Genomic DNA, 15,709 nt, shown 5'->3' on the forward strand with positions numbered 1-15,709 from the left:
AAGTCATCTTTTGATGCTTAGAACAGGAAATGTTAACAGAGATTGGACACTTCAAATTTATATGTAGTTGTAGAGCTTTTCTTGAGCAGCTTTGCGAGATCATCACCAGAAAGCCTGTTACCTAATGTATTATTGCCTGAGACCCAGTTGATTTTGGGGGTACTAGGGCCCAGCATGCCCCTTGGTTTTAGCAAATAAAGTCCGTGCTGGTGGCATCAGGAAGGAAAAGAGGAGGTGAAATTTTGCTTTTCCTCCCAAAGGGCTTCACTGCAGTGGCCTAGCAGGTGGAAGTGTTAGGGAATTTCTCCTGGGCACCAAGAGAAATCCTCAAAAACTAGACACAAAACCCATTGCAATCCAGCTCTTGAGACACTGACATTCTCTTAGTCATATTTCCCCTTCCCCAAAAGAAAACTATGAAGTGTTCTGTGTGCCAACCACACAGCTTGATAAAAAGAAAAGTAAAACAAAACTCTACGTTTCTATAAAGATTGATTTAAAAAAATCTCCAACTGTAGAGTGATTGGAAGCACAGAGCACGCCTCACTAGACATCTCCAGCACCTTCCACTCTCTGTGTCTGGACTGTGGAGCATCTTTGTTTTCTGCAGAGTTGTTTCCTTCCTTGCCTGCGGTCGCTTTCCCCTTTTTCCCTTTGGGCTGCTTCTCTCCCTCCTTTTCAGCATCCTTTTTGGTCCTGGGCTCTGGTTTTGGAGAGGCAGGTTTAGAACGTAAATCTGCCAATCTCCTCTCTAACGCTTTGTCACCCTTAGCATCTTCTTTGGCTGTTGTCTTGGTCATGATGATGATGACAGTGGATGGCAGGTGGATTTTGCCAGTCTAAGAGGTGCCTTCATCTGTTTCCTCGAGCTACCCTGGAGAAGATTTCCAGGTTTCACAGCTGGTCAGAGGCAGAGCCAGCACTTCTGCCTTTGAGCCCCTGGGCTTAGCTGGGGCAGTGGAGCTGGTATGAACTGTGGGAAGCATCTGAGGCCAGAACAACTAGCCTCATGTGGCATTTCCTCCCAAATAGTTAGACTCCTCCAAGGAATCACGGTATCAAGTGGACTTGATATATGGCAAAAGATGCCCTTATATGGACCCTAAAATACCCAGGGGTCCCAAATTCCACCCTGAGTGGGTGATCCAGATTGCCAGTGCAGCCTCTGAAGGGTAGCTCTTAGTCTCTTTCAGGGCTCCCCGTTATGTTCCTGTAGGTTCTCTGAATGGCTGTGTTGAGCTGTGGCTTTTGCCAAAATAAAAAAGTTTGCTCCAGAAAGAGCCAAATTGTAATCCTAGAATAACTATGGAGTTTTGACTGCTTAGGGTCCTTGGCATCTACCCATTACCTGCATCTCTAACTTTCCAATGTTTGAACAAAATGCATAATCCTGGGAATAAATCAGAGTCTTCTTTGGTGCCTGAAAACTCAAAACATGAAAAATATTTGTGTACCATTTGTAATCTATCATGAATGGTTCCCTAGGCAAGCTTGAAGTATTTAATAATCTGCACAAGCCGGACCCCCTGAGTGACACTTTTCCTGCTATGATCCATTAAATTACTTCCCTGGACCCAGTGACAAAGTAAAAAGTCCATTTAAAACCAGAGATTTCCTACATTTAAAAATAAGGGAGGAGAAACACTGCGATCAGAAGTAGTTAATAATCTTCGCCTTTTCACTTAAAAAAAAAAATTCTTGTTAACTCTGAAAATTCTTATCAAATCTTTCTCAGACTTCATGTTGGACTTTTCTAGCTCTTCTGCCACCGTCATCAACTTTTAGAATTCCCGTAGATCTTTAGCATACTGACCACAGGCCATTTGCAACAGGTTTTGCTTTTCTCAGGACGCTATTTGTCGTCTCTTCAGATGACCTTAAAAAACAAAAACAAAACCAAAAAAATACTTCTTAATGTGAATTTGTTTGCTTTTGGTTGATGTGTAGGTAAATTACTTTATCATATTTGAATTATTTTAAGAGTTCTCCATGCCCTATATAAGACCTAATACCCTATAGTCAGAAGTTTAAAGAGTCAAAAAGTTTAAGTTGGCCCCATTGCTAAGTAATCCTGGAGGAGGAAAGTAGAGAGAGGACATATGTAAGGGAACTATTAATCTTTTGATATTTAATAACAAGTATAAAAGCTTCACCTCTTTGCATCTATGAAGCCAAGTTAATTTCTACTCTGTTGGATTGTAAAAGTTTATTGGTCTGGCGTTGAATGGGCTGGGGGTCCACATGGGTAATAGCAAGGGAGGGGGAAATGGAGATCAAGAAGGGAGAAGTCCTGTGTGTTTTATTATTTTACTCAGAACCTCAAAATTAGAAAATACCAAAACCGCTTATCTTCATAAACCTGACATAGGAAACGAGTTGGGCAGAGGTAGTGGGGAAGTACATGAAAAGGTTAGAGCACGTGAAAACAAATGTATGTCTTTTTTCTCTTCCTGTCTGGTTTTCATAGGAATCTACATTCATCTGGAGTGTAATTGTTTTAAGAAGTTTGCATTCCACTAGCTTACTCTTAAATGTAGATAAAGAAAGGTAACCATTGTTACCATGAAATTCCATAAATATGAAGGAGTCATTAAATTTGCCGACAGGCTAAAAATTTCTGCAGGGCTTACAGTAAACCTTACTAATTTCATTGCATGGAGATTATGAAAACCTGGTGATCAATGAAGTTAAAGGTGTTTATCCTTGCCAGAGTTGGTGGTAATTATTTTATGTTGCAAGTTTTGTGTGTTTTCTCTAGGGTGTGGAAGTTTATTCTGTGTTGTGAAATTGTTTAAGAATGTGCTGAAGTCTGATGAGGAGTGTTTTCCTTGAATTTCAGGAACTACAAAACATAGCCGCATCAGAGGGCCAAGTGGTGGTTCTGGAGTGCCGGGTCCGAGGAGCGCCCCCTTTGCAGGTCAAGTGGTTCCGACAAGGGAGTGAAATCCAGGACTCTCCAGATTTCAGAATTCTACAGAAAAGTAAGGAGAGGTGCCCATTCTCCCAAACCCCACCATTTTCTTCTCTCAAGCTTTATAAAAACCAAGAAGGGTTTAGTCATTCAGATGAGTTGATTTCTATTTTCAACAAATCAAAGAGTGATGAGACGAGATAATGTGCACATGTGTGGGTTGCAGTAAATTAAAGCTGTGGTGTCGCTTGTGGACCCCTTTGAAACTCTGATGAAAGGTATATATTCTGTCTTCAGAAAAAATGGACATATATGTTTGAATTCAAAGTTGGGCGTGTAATTTTAGGAGTTTTACAAGCCTCCTAAAAGCCCATCTATGAACCGTAGTTTAAAAACCTTCCTCGTGTAAGCTGTTCCTGGAATTCCAGTGTCTGTATTTATAGAAATATAGATGAACTGCTATCACTTTCTCTCTTTGTATTATGGAGTTTGTCTGTAAGATTTCTGCAGACATGTCCTAGACAAGGTAAGAGGAAAGGCTAGATAAGATTTATTATTAATGGAACCCCATTCTAATACTCTGTTTTGATTTATTTATTTTTTTTCATGTGGCAAACAGAACCTAGATCTACAGCTGAACCTGGTAAGAAGCTTTTTCTTTTTTTCCTTTGGTAATGTATCTTTTGGGTTTCAATAGCTCTTTGTTTCTGTTTTAAAGCCATAAGCAGAACAATGTTTTTGCAGTTCCCTGGAAATGTGAAACCCCCTTAAAGACAATATCTTCTTTATCATGGGGTCTGTACACTGCGTTTTACATCCACTTCTTTATTAGTAAAACATTAGGTTCCATTCAGACAAGAGGGTCAAGCTCAGTGATTTAAGGCTTTGTAAAATATAATCTTTTATACTCAGAAAGCAAACTAAGCTAATGATCAAAAAACATCCTCTTAAAATTCCAGTAGAAAAGAACAATCTGTTGCATACTTCCACTGACCAAAACCCACTAACAACCAGACTCTCCAGCTTAGAAATGTGTCTCACATGAGAGCAGCTCAAAGATGTAAGCAAAATTGACCACCAGGCATTTCTCATTTATGTGCCCCGAGCCTTAAACTTTTAGTATTCTACAAGCATGAAGAAAGTCATCTTGCCCTAGGATCTCTCTTAATTACCAGGTCATTTGACCTCATCAGAGTGCTATGTTATCCAGAAGCATCGGGTTCAACTGTTCTGCTGCCTCAGACTTCTTATATATTTTATGACTCCTCATGGACTAAACTGATGTTTGTTAAGAAAACAAAAATTTTTGTCTAGGTATTTCATAGTACGTCCTCCTTGAGACTACCTTCTTTTGAATTTTTCCCAACAGCTAATTCACTAGTTTCGCTTATTTCTTGTCAAAGGGGAGACAGATTTGTGCCTCTGTCGCAGCATCAAGCAGATCCTGCCATATTGTCCCTTAGGAGCCACGACCTTACTCTGTTCCTTCTTGGGGAACTTGCGGGTTCTCTGTGGGCTACTGCAGTCAGATTACTGTGGTCAGTCCTGAACCTCTCACATCTGAGAACTGAGTCGTTAAAAGCAGAGTGTGATTCTTTTAGGATCCAAAGGTTAAGGGATGCTGAGTAGCATCCTTAGGGAACAACTGGAATTGATCCACTGCCTTCTTGTCATGAGTTACAACTAGAGCATGTCACCTCGCTCAGTGGGTTAGTCACCACATCAAATACTGTAGTCACTTTCCAAACTGTGGAAATACACATTTTCATATTTTGTCTGTGATATGTCTTTGTATAAAATTGCATAATGCTGGTTCCCTGGTACATGGGACTCTGAGACTCAATCTCCTGCATGAACTAGTATGGAAATCCTGTAGGGGATTAGGACACATCTTTTGCATTCACTATTTTAAATACACTTAGGGAGAAGTAGGGACCAAATATCTCTTTTATCCACAAGAAAGTTTATGTGCACAAATCTGTGGAGGAGTTTATGTCTTTTGATGCTTTATGTACAAATAAAACTAAAATCTTGGGCCAAAAATTTTAAAAGCATTACTACTGGAATGAATTAAGGCTGCTTTTGATGTTGCATTCTGGATTCTGAGTGAATTCATACAACTCTTTTTCATCATGTTGTTATCATCTATGTAGGTGGCGATGATTTATTAAATGTCTCCTGTGATCTGTGTTGGAAAATCATAAACTAGCCATCGTCTGAAAATTCAAAACACTGGTTAGAAATGGCATAGTTTAGTTTTTGAGTGTGTACCTGTTTGAAAATTTAAAACACTCCATGTACTGGCCAAAAAAGAATAAATTTAGGTGAGAAGGGGCAATAGAAACAGCTGCCCATGCCCTTACCCCTCACACCACTTACACTCCTGTTTCAGTTATGGTTTGCTGTTTTGTTTCTAGAGTATAATTTTGATCACGCATTATTTAATAAAATTACACCTCAGCAGCTTCATGGAATAATCTGACCTCTAGAACTTACTTAAATGCCTTTTGGTTTAGCGTGGCCAAATCAGGAAGAAAAGAGCAAAACAGGAAGGCCTTCCTTTGAAACCGCATATCCTAGCAATGTATAAAAAGTTTCTTCTCTCTGTGTTCGCTGACTTGTCTTATTTTTCTTTTTCCCTTCAGTTAGATCTGAAAGCATTTAAGAAAAAAGGCTCCTCCATTCCAACCACAATAATAGCATTTGCTGAAAACTAATATTTCATGGCAGAGAAATATTTCAAGCAAACCTGTCAATACAAGGAGAAAAACATATATAGTCAGGAGCTATTAAAACACAATTAGATTTCCCTGGCCTCTGATAATTTCTCTACAGTTATGTTTACCATGACACTCCTGGAAGTGCTCCTTTCTCTTTTTGTAGTGGAGCATGAAAATGCTCTGCTTCAGGAAACCTACAGTTGTCATGTAGCATTAAATAAAATCCATGATCGTATTTTTTAAACAAAAAAGACTTTAAACACATGAATGACTATTCAAGTGACTGCTTATGTGAGTTGTTATGAGTAAGAACTTCAGAACAAGCAAATGTTAAAACATATTTGTGCTTAAACAATGTTTTGGCATGCTTCACAAAACTAGGTATGACTATGATTCTTTTACTAGTAGCCAAATGTCTTTTTTACATTGACCTTGAAGTTGACCGTTGACGTTGTCAGGGAAAAAACAAAATATATATTGAACAGTTTACTTTCCTTAAATGACCTGATTGACCTTTGTATCCAACGAACCACTGAACTATTCAACCATAGAGAATGTATGTAGGGACTGGCTTCCCTGTTAGCTGGTTTTTAGCCACTGTTTTAAGTGGAAAGGAGAAAAACAGACATGACAGTACATCTGAGGCAAGAGATAAATTTTATAGGACTATAATGTCAGTGATGTTTTCCAAATGCTAAAACATAAATAGCCTTTGAAATTCAGGAACACATTTAAGCATTTGGATTTTATTAGCCTTTCTTCCTACTCTTTTCCCTTTCTCTGACACGTTCACTTGTTCTTTCCTCTGATGCATCCTGCTCTCATTCTCCATCTCAATCTCTCTCTCCCTCCCTCCCCTTCCCCCATCCCCCTCCCTCTGCCATCTCCTGCCTTCCCTCCCTCTCTTCCTCTCTTTCTTTATTTTCTTCCCTCATCCTTTTTATCTCTTTTTTTCCCCTTCTCTTCACTCTCCTTCTTTCTCTTATTCATGTGTAAGATGTTTTAAAGCTCTAGAAATAAAATGGAAAGTAACTAGTACCCAAATATGGTCCCATTAGAGATTGGCTATTTAGATAAAGAAGGAAATAGCAGATTCCCTCCCAATGCATTTGTGCAACTGAAACAGGTTTTTCTTGTCACTACCATGTTGCATCTGTCTAATGTGTTTTACACTCCCTTCTCTGTCTAGACAGAAGTCAGCTTGTATCACAAATCTTTTCAGACTGTTCTGTGAATTAATAGCTAGTCAGCTTACTTAAGACCAACATCCGTTTGTCATATTACCTGCTCTGGCCTCCTTCTTTGACATTCCGACTTTACACTGATGGAATCCTTCAAAGACTAGTCTGAGGCGGGTGGGGGGCACAGAAGACTCATTTGACAGCTGTTAATACTCAGGCCCTTACTCAGCTGTCTGGAAACAGCCACAAACTGTATTGAGTTACTTCTATAGCATTGTTTAATGGCACACAAAATTAAAAATACAAAAAAAGTGTCTTACTGGTTGGGGAATTATACCTATAAAAGTATGGTGCCTCCTACTTTCTGTATGAATCTCTGCTAACCAGTGCTGACCTGTCACCCTAGATCTTAGACAGTAGAGCCTATGTTTTGATCTGTGATTCAGAATGTGAAGTAAATTATATTTTGTTAAATGCAATCAGGTACTGAGTTGTAGGAAGGCAATGTTGAGGATGTCTGTTAAGACCCAATAGATTGTACATAGTTAAAAACTTATTGCAAGTCCAGGTTAAGATGGTGGCTTAAACAAAAGTGGGTTGTAGAAAACCTGTGATTCCCAAACTGTCTGACAAGTTGCCCTGGGACACCACACCAAACTGACAGAGGTGCTGTAATATGTTTGAAATTTTTAATGCAAACATAATGATACTTGACATCTGATAGATACAACTACTAGGCTGAAATAATTCTGGGTTTAAACATTAGATAACTCTGTATTCTTTTGTATGACATCATATCTTGGTGAAACTGAGTTTTTGACGTGTGTGATAAAAAGCAAGTACCATATGAAAATTGATGTGGAACCTGAAATGAGGCTGGCTCTGTCCAGTCTGATTCCAAGAAGAGTTGTGCAGTACCCAACAGATGCACACATCCATTAGTAAGTAACTGTGGTTATTTAAGAATGAAATAATATTTTTATTTTAATTTATGTGTATTTTTTTCAAACAATAACTAACATGTTAAGACCTAAATACTTATTAAGTTCTTTGGAAATAACTACTTAACGAATGAAGCTGTTTGGTATATCTTTTGACTTAGGAACACCATAAAAACAATTACTGAGACACTCAGGGTCCCATGAACCAAGAAAGCTTGGTTTACTCTCTGGGGAGAGAGGGGAGCACTCAAGGTACCTTTGAGTGTGCACCACAAAGAAAAGGGAGTGACTCTGAATTCTGAATGCTGAATGCTCCCACTCCCAGTCTTCTCTGGCACTCACCTAGAATGCTGGCCTTGAACTTTTCCTGTCCTGGCAAAGACTGAAGGACTCCTCTCTGGGCAATCTGAATGTCCCAAGAGAAAAACATCCATAGATAATGATATGGGAGTTTCTTCACAAAGAAGCCGACTAGTTTCAGCTAACGGGAAGGCCGGAGTTGACAAGCTCCTCTCTCCTGGTCAGAGCTTCTAATCAACTCACAACCATGTCAGACAAGAAGAGATAAAAGGCATCTGAGGAAACCTTGAGCGTGGATGACGTAGAAAAAAACAAGCAAACTCCCCTGAAAAGCAACTTGGAGAAAACAGACTTGCAAAGAGAATAAAATGTAAAAACAAGACAACACTCTCCTCAGAGAGAGAAGGAAATCAGTGCATCCGAGAAGGAAAAATAAAAAGCTACTAAGAAGAGGGGAGGAACATTTGGAAAATAAAAAGTTCTCGGAATGAAAAAGTGGGTAGAAGAAATAAAAGTTGAGGAAATACCCCACAGGGTAGGACAAAAAGACCCAGAGAAGGGATATAAGAGAGAAAAGACAAGAAAATTAGAGACGCTGGAGAACGTGCCTAGGTAGACAACACGTGCATAATTGGGATTCCAGGAGGAGAGAACAAAGAAGAAGGAGAGATTATCAATGATATAATTTTTTTTAATTCCCTAAACTGAAGGATATCAGTTTGCAGACAGAAAGGACCCACTGAGTGCACAAGGTATGAAAATACATTCACAGCAATGTGCATCGTGGTGAAATTCAGAATATCCAGGACAAGGAGGTGATTCTACAAGTGTCCAGGGAGAAAACATCAGGTCACGTACAAACTAACAAGATCAAGATGGCTTAGCAGCCACACTAGACACAGAGACATGGAAGCAAAGCCTTCAAAATTCTGAAGTAAAATTGCCTCCAACTCAGAATTCTGTACCCAGCCAAACCTTCGATTCAATATGAAGATGTAGGAAAGACTTTTCAGACTTGTCTCAAAGATTTTCTTCCACAACCCTTTATGTAGGATGTGCTTCACCGCCACTAGAGAATTAATTTACCCGGAAAGAGCGAGATATGGAGTACAGGAAGCAGCAGACCAAATACAACTGAGAGGCGAGAGGAACCCCCAGGAGGGTAACAGCTCAGCGTCAGGAATGGAGGACAAGTCCAGACTGGAGCAGTGTGCCTCAAGAGATGAGTACATTGAGGCTTTCGTCGCTAAGAGCTTGTTGCCACTGCTCCATCTTTTAGCCTGATGGCAGAGTGGCAGGGTGGTAAGCCTGACCCATATTCTTTTCTCTGCTTGGCCTCTCCTCTCCATTCCCTCCTGAATCAGCTGAGAACTCTTATTTCACCCCCCACAGAAGTATTCTGATTTGATCCAGGGCTGAGATCTGGAAGTTGGCCATGTTGAACTTAAAAAACAGAAAAGATGGAGACGCCCACTCCACTCTATTCCTGCTGGCTCTGCAGTTCCTGTCCCTGCTTAGTCCCACAAGAGTGAGCCTTATCTTTCTGAGGACCCACTCCTGACCTGGCCCGCTGATGACCCCTGTGGTGGCTTTGTAAACTCCCGGGGAAGTTGAAGCCAGTTTATGCCCCTGGATCAATTGTGGGAGCTTTTTGCTGACAGTGACAAGGTTGCTTTTTCTTTACACAACAAGATTTGTGCTTGTTACTCAATTTTTTAAAACCAAAGAACACATTTTTGAAGGATACGTACGTATGTATGTGGTAAACACATAAAATCAAAGGAATGATTCTCTCAAAAGGAAAAAAAAGAAGATTCAATCGGAGAAGGCATACAGGGCATTTCTAAAGTATTGGTAATATTTTATTTCTTAGATTTAATGAGTACAGAGGGGTTCATTTCATGGTTATTCCTTAAACTGTACATTTTAAATATACTTCTCTATATATGATACAGCTCATAATTTTAAAAAATCATTTGTAAACATTATACAAGCATTATATTTACCCACTTTCACCTTGTTCGTTTTAGCCGAGTTCTTTTTTATCAATTGTGTTAGCCAAACCATGTGATTTGGAAGATAAAAGCTGGATTTCTTTTTAGTTAGGCTGGACCCACTTTCCCCCCCCAAAAAAAGCTGTGAAGAAAGGTATTTATGAAAATGTCCCCATATTACCCAAGAGACCTGGTAATATTATCCTTGCTGCCTCCTCTTTTTCTGTGTTTCTGCAAACAAAATCGTTTTGTTTGTATTTAACCAAGTGTTAAGTATGTCCAGGAACTTGAATGAAATTCGGCGTTGACTTCTGGGAGGTATTGATGTGATTGATTTTTAGATAACTATAAAAAGCAGAATTTATCACCAGCAAAAATAGTTTCCAATTTGGTAATTTATTATGTGCCCTTAAATCAAAACCTTTCACCTAGGTAAATTGGATTAAAATGGATTGTAATTAGAGTTATTAATAACTTTAAGTTTTTCTGTTTATACTGGAGACAGTTTTTTAGTACTAATAAGTAAGCCCCTAACTCCCTTTATTTGACATAAGCAATCATTTCCTGATTTCCATTCCTCACCAAAATGTATTTTACAGATGGCTTAAAGGTCTTTGTTCAAATAAGATGCTCCCAGATGAAAATTCAATGTTACAGCCTGGCTCATCTCATTTCCTCATGGCTTTCTTCATTTTTATAATGTCAGAACCATAAAGCTAAGATGATCCTTTTTCTCAACAAAATGTGAGCCTGTTGTCACTTTTGGAAGACATTTTCCAAGAGAAGAAAAGTTAAACAACCTTTGGGGCGTTGGATTAAAATTTTATTCAGTAAAAATCACTGAGACGTAGCAATCCATGAAGATCATGATTGCAAAAGACCTCCCAAGGCTTTTTAGTTTTTTCTTTTTTTTTTCGTAAGTCTGTTGTCTTTTCTAGATGTTTAGTCCGTCATCAGCTCTGTACATGCATACACCTTACATTATGCAATAGAATTACTCCTAAAATTCATATAAAATGAATTTTGTTCAGTCACGTTTGAAACACACAAAGGAAGCTTGCAGGAAAATCAGTCTGAGAATTCCTTTAGAAAACGGTCTTTCTGTAAAGCAAATGTTTTCTTTTTCCCCCTCAATCTAAATTTCATCCATACATTTATTAAAAAATATTTATGGAGAGTGTAACAGATGTGAGTGCTGTGTGAGATGCTCAGAATACGTCCATAAACAATACAAATGCTCTTTGCTCTCACAGACGTTATTCTCCAGTCAAGGAACCAGAAACTAACAAACTAAATAACGATAAATTAGTTCTAGTTGCGACAGATTCTCCAAAAAAGTTTGCCATCCTAAAATTGCATATACGTAGATCTGACCAAGCCTAATCAAAAGAATATTCTCTGAGAAAGTAATGTTTAGGTGGAAATGTAAGGCTGAGTAGGCGCTAAGTACCTCGGGATGAGCACCTCGAGACTTGAAGGAATGTGGCTTCTCCGGGAGCTGCCCAAGAGCCAGAGTGGGCCCAGAGCGCAGAACAGAAGGAGGTGAGAGGCGCAAAAGGAACCTGGCAAGAAAGAAGGGCCCGATCATTTAGGGCTTTGTGACCACATTAAGGATTTTTAACTTATCCTTAAAGTCATGGAAGGATGGGGAGATGATAAAATTTCATTCTCAGACGGGCCCTCTGGATTAGAAGGGATGACTGTTTATACAAGTTCACATTTTCTTAAAAGGGCATAACTAAAAAGAAAAAGATCACAAAACAGTAGATAACGTAAGAAGGAACTCTCAAAGTTGTCAAGATCATTACTCCAAAACCACTTCCATCATATCTGCTAGGTAAGATTTTATCTTGTTTTGAAATGTAGGGTTTCAGGCTCAGAATTATGTCTATGTTTACACTTAAAGCATTGAACTTGCAATGGCCGTTTCTCTGAGTCTCCAGGCACGCTGTCTTTAAATAATCCCAGGTTAAGAGAAGACCTTTCCAGAGAGCACCGAGCCCTGGGAAGACAGTGTGAGGATGGAGGCAGTGGTTGCCTGGGCAGGACGCACCTCGGTGCTGCTGAAAGCTGGGAGGGCTTTAGGGCTCCCAACAGCATCTGCTAAGAGGGGACACAGGTGACCTGCCTCTGCCTGAAGCCCATCTCTTAGAGAGCAGCCAGTATGCGAGGATTTTTTCCAAAATCCGCTAAGACTGGGCTGTTCATTTCTTCTACTATCAGCATGCACTTTGGACTGGGCTTATATTCTATTCCTATGTATCTTGTCCCTTAGAAGACGCAAAGCACATCTTCCTGGACAGGTGAATTTCTAGTGAATTGTTTGGATAGTGAGAGTAATTAAAATTTGCAGATTCAGGAAATTCCTTGTTTCCCATCTTCACTCTTTCATTACCTCATTTTGCAGTGGGTGTTTTGTGTCCTGAACAAGGAAGAAAAGCAGAATGACTAGAGAGGCTTAGCACTCTAGAGAAAAAAAGCATGCCTCTGGGAGGTGGACGTACTTTAGCATTTGGGCTTTAATGTTAATTAGCCATGACCTTGAGAGAATAGCTTTGGACCTCACCTAAAGAAATGAGGGATTTGAGCTAGTCAGTCTCTAAGATCCCTTCCAGCGCTAATATTTTAAGTTTTATTTACCCTTCTCTGGTTAAGTACACTTTTAACTCATTCTGCAACCATATGTATTCAATTTTAAAATTCCCAATCCTTTGTACCTTTCCAGATACATCTCACTTTCCAAATGATTAATCTTATGTGAAGCTCCAACTTAAATTATTTCTACTCTTTCTATCTTCCCCTTCAATTGGGAAGCCAAGAACTTTGTACACTATAGTCAGAAAGCACAAGATGAACTCATGTTCTCTCTGTTGCTTATTCTATTGTTTTCCTTCTATTCGGTGAGTCTTTTAATCAAATAATAATTTTATATTTTAAGTTTATCATTATCTCTCAAACCTTTGCCTGAAAACCGTTTTCTTAATTTGTCAAACACCTCGAGGCAGGGTTCATTGATCTTTATGGAGCCAGGAACTATGGTAGGTCGTATAGGGCAGTGTATTTAAATGGCTCATCATGACCCATGAAAGTGGAGAGGAACCACCATTATTGTAAAAGAAAAGAAAATAGAATAGAAGGTAGCAGAGTACACTTCATATTGTAAGTTCAAATGTTTTGTGAAAATTTTATTTCTGCTGTGTATGTATGTGTATGTATCTGTGTGTGTGACTGGGTCAGACATAAAATGTATTTCTTTCTGTAGGTTCCAATCAAAAATGTTTGAAATCCATTTTTTAGGACAAAGTTTTCCATACTTTCCTGAAGGTAAAATGATCTGGAATGTGTGTTTTTTTAAAAAAAATCCTTGCCCCCACCCCGAGTCTACTGCATAATAATCTCTAGGGGAGAGGAGAGACCTAGGTAATTGACATGTTAACCAAGTGCCTCAGATGATTCTTATCATCCAACAGGTTCAGGAAACAGGATACTAAAAGATTGTGATATTAATTAGCAGTTAAATAACAGTAATCTCTGCCCGATGTTATAAATAGCCCCCCTCCAAAAAGCCCAGTGTTGAGGCCAGCCCCATGACCTCGTGGCTGAGTTTGGCGCACTCCTCTCTGGCAGCCCAGGTTTGGCTCCCAGGCGCAGACCTATATCACTTGTCGACAGCCATGCTGTGGCAGTGACCCACATATGAAATAGGGGAAGATTGGCACAGATGTTAGCTCAGGGCGAATCTTCCTCAAGCAAAAAACAGGAAGATTGGCAACAGGTGTTACCTCAGGGCAAATCTTCCTCAGCAAAAGAAAAACAAACAAACAAAAAGCCAGGGGCCAGCCCTGTGGCCTAGTGGTTAAGTTGGGCATGCTCGGCCTTGGCGGCCCAGGTGTGCGGATTTGGATCCCAGGTTTGGATCTACACCACTTGTCACCCATGCTGTGTTGGCAACTCACATATAAAGTAGAGGAAGGGACTAACCTTCCTGAAGCAAAAAAAAAAAAAAAAAGGATTAACATTGACAACAGATGTTGGCTCAGGGCTAATCTTCCTCAGCAAAAATAAATAAATAAAATCCATATTAAAAAAACCCAAAACCCCCAATCTTATTGAGGAGCTATTGAATGTCAGCACATATTCAAATTTAAGTAATAGCTATATCTAGATACTTGACTGTATAGCAAGGGCCAAATGTAGGATAAAAATAAAACTAGAGTAATGCAGAGTCCTGCCAATGTGTAGTTGCCAATTAATTTTTCTATCCTTTAGTTCTTCTTCATCTTTTTAAATAAAAATCACTGATTTGAAAATATCAAGGTAGCTTAAATATACATTACACTTCATGGTTTACACCATGTATTTGTGATGTTTTCTCAATTCCCACAAGGCACCTTGAGATAGGGGACATTTGTGCTGATCAAGACTAAGGTGAGCAGAGGTGAGCACGTCTGAGTTCACACCTTCCCCCCCGTGACACCACAGCTGTCTGTTTTATGGGATGTGGCCTTAATCTGAGAATTACTTACAGAAATATTTTATTGAAATTATAAAACACAATATATAACCTAGGTTCAGAATTTGAATAAATAAATTTTTCCTTTTGCTATTGTTAACACTATAGCAATTGGAAGTAAATGGTAAATCGTAGCAGTAAATGATAAATCATAGCAGTAAATATTCTGCTAATATTGAACCCAGTTGGCTTTCTTTTCCACTTAAGTAGTAAACACTGGGAAAGCCAGAAAATTCTGTAGAGTATTATCCATAGAAATCCACAGTTGCACTGGGTCCACCAGGTGTATCTGTTAAGGGTCTATGTTGATTGCAAAATTTAAAAACATAATTTCTGTTACTCAATGGTGAAACATCAAAGTCAGCTCAGTATGAGTCAAATGAGGCCAGATTTTGCCGTATATAAAACTACCTTCTGCAGCATAACCTAGCATGGTCACATTATGTTACCCAAAAAAGTGTTCCAGGTAATTGTGAAAAAACTAGGGCTGATTTTTTAATTACCTGATACTTTTCACTCGTTGTAGCACAGGAACTCTTCAGTGATATCATCATTTCAAAAGAGGGAAAATAATTTCATTTTATTTGAAACAAAGCTACATTATTAAGAACTCAGGGTATCTTGTAATTGGAATAAATGCCATTGAGCGCTCTTGAAATTCCTGTACTTTTTTGTGCTTTTCATACATTGGTGCACGAATTAAAAAAAATATGTATAATCTGAATAATCTCTCCCCCTATACAGTTGGAGATTTCTGTAGCTTCTTTGTAATAACAAGTTATATTGTACAGATATCAGCTTCAAAGTATATGTTTGTCTGTTTTAAATTAAAATTGAAACCTCATGAAATTTTTTGACATAATTATTTAAAAGGCAGAGAACTGTATACCTGTTATATATTTGAAATTTTGTACTACCTATTCAACCAAATAAATTTACAAATAAGGCAGAGAGGAATCTTACATTTATAAACAGGAAAAGGAAGACAATTCAGGAAACTGTATTTGACTTTGTTTTTAATTGACTCTATAGGAAGGGTTGCAAAGCTATCAAGAAAAGTGGAAGGAAAAGGGAGAAAAGATACTATCTTCGTGATTGTAGGATAATTGCTGTGTATCTAATTTTTGATCTATTTTCAAAGATGCTGCC

At 38.8% G+C, this 15,709-nt stretch overlaps 1 protein-coding gene across 10 annotated transcripts in view; it reads left to right on the top strand.

Moving 5' to 3' along the window:
* Positions 1-15,709, top strand: part of PALLD (palladin, cytoskeletal associated protein) — a 383,115-nt gene that overhangs the window by 170,263 nt on the left and 197,143 nt on the right. For all 10 annotated transcript variants that reach the window (XM_070505038.1, XM_070505037.1, XM_070505039.1 and 7 more), the window contains 2 exons: positions 2,840-2,981; positions 3,531-3,554. In XM_070505038.1, the coding sequence (XP_070361139.1) occupies positions 2,840-2,981; positions 3,531-3,554 (166 nt within the window). The remainder of the gene's footprint in view (positions 1-2,839; positions 2,982-3,530; positions 3,555-15,709) is intronic.

This window comes from Equus asinus, chromosome 3 (genome assembly GCF_041296235.1).
Source record: "Equus asinus isolate D_3611 breed Donkey chromosome 3, EquAss-T2T_v2, whole genome shotgun sequence".
Classification (NCBI taxonomy): domain Eukaryota; kingdom Metazoa; phylum Chordata; class Mammalia; order Perissodactyla; family Equidae; genus Equus; species Equus asinus.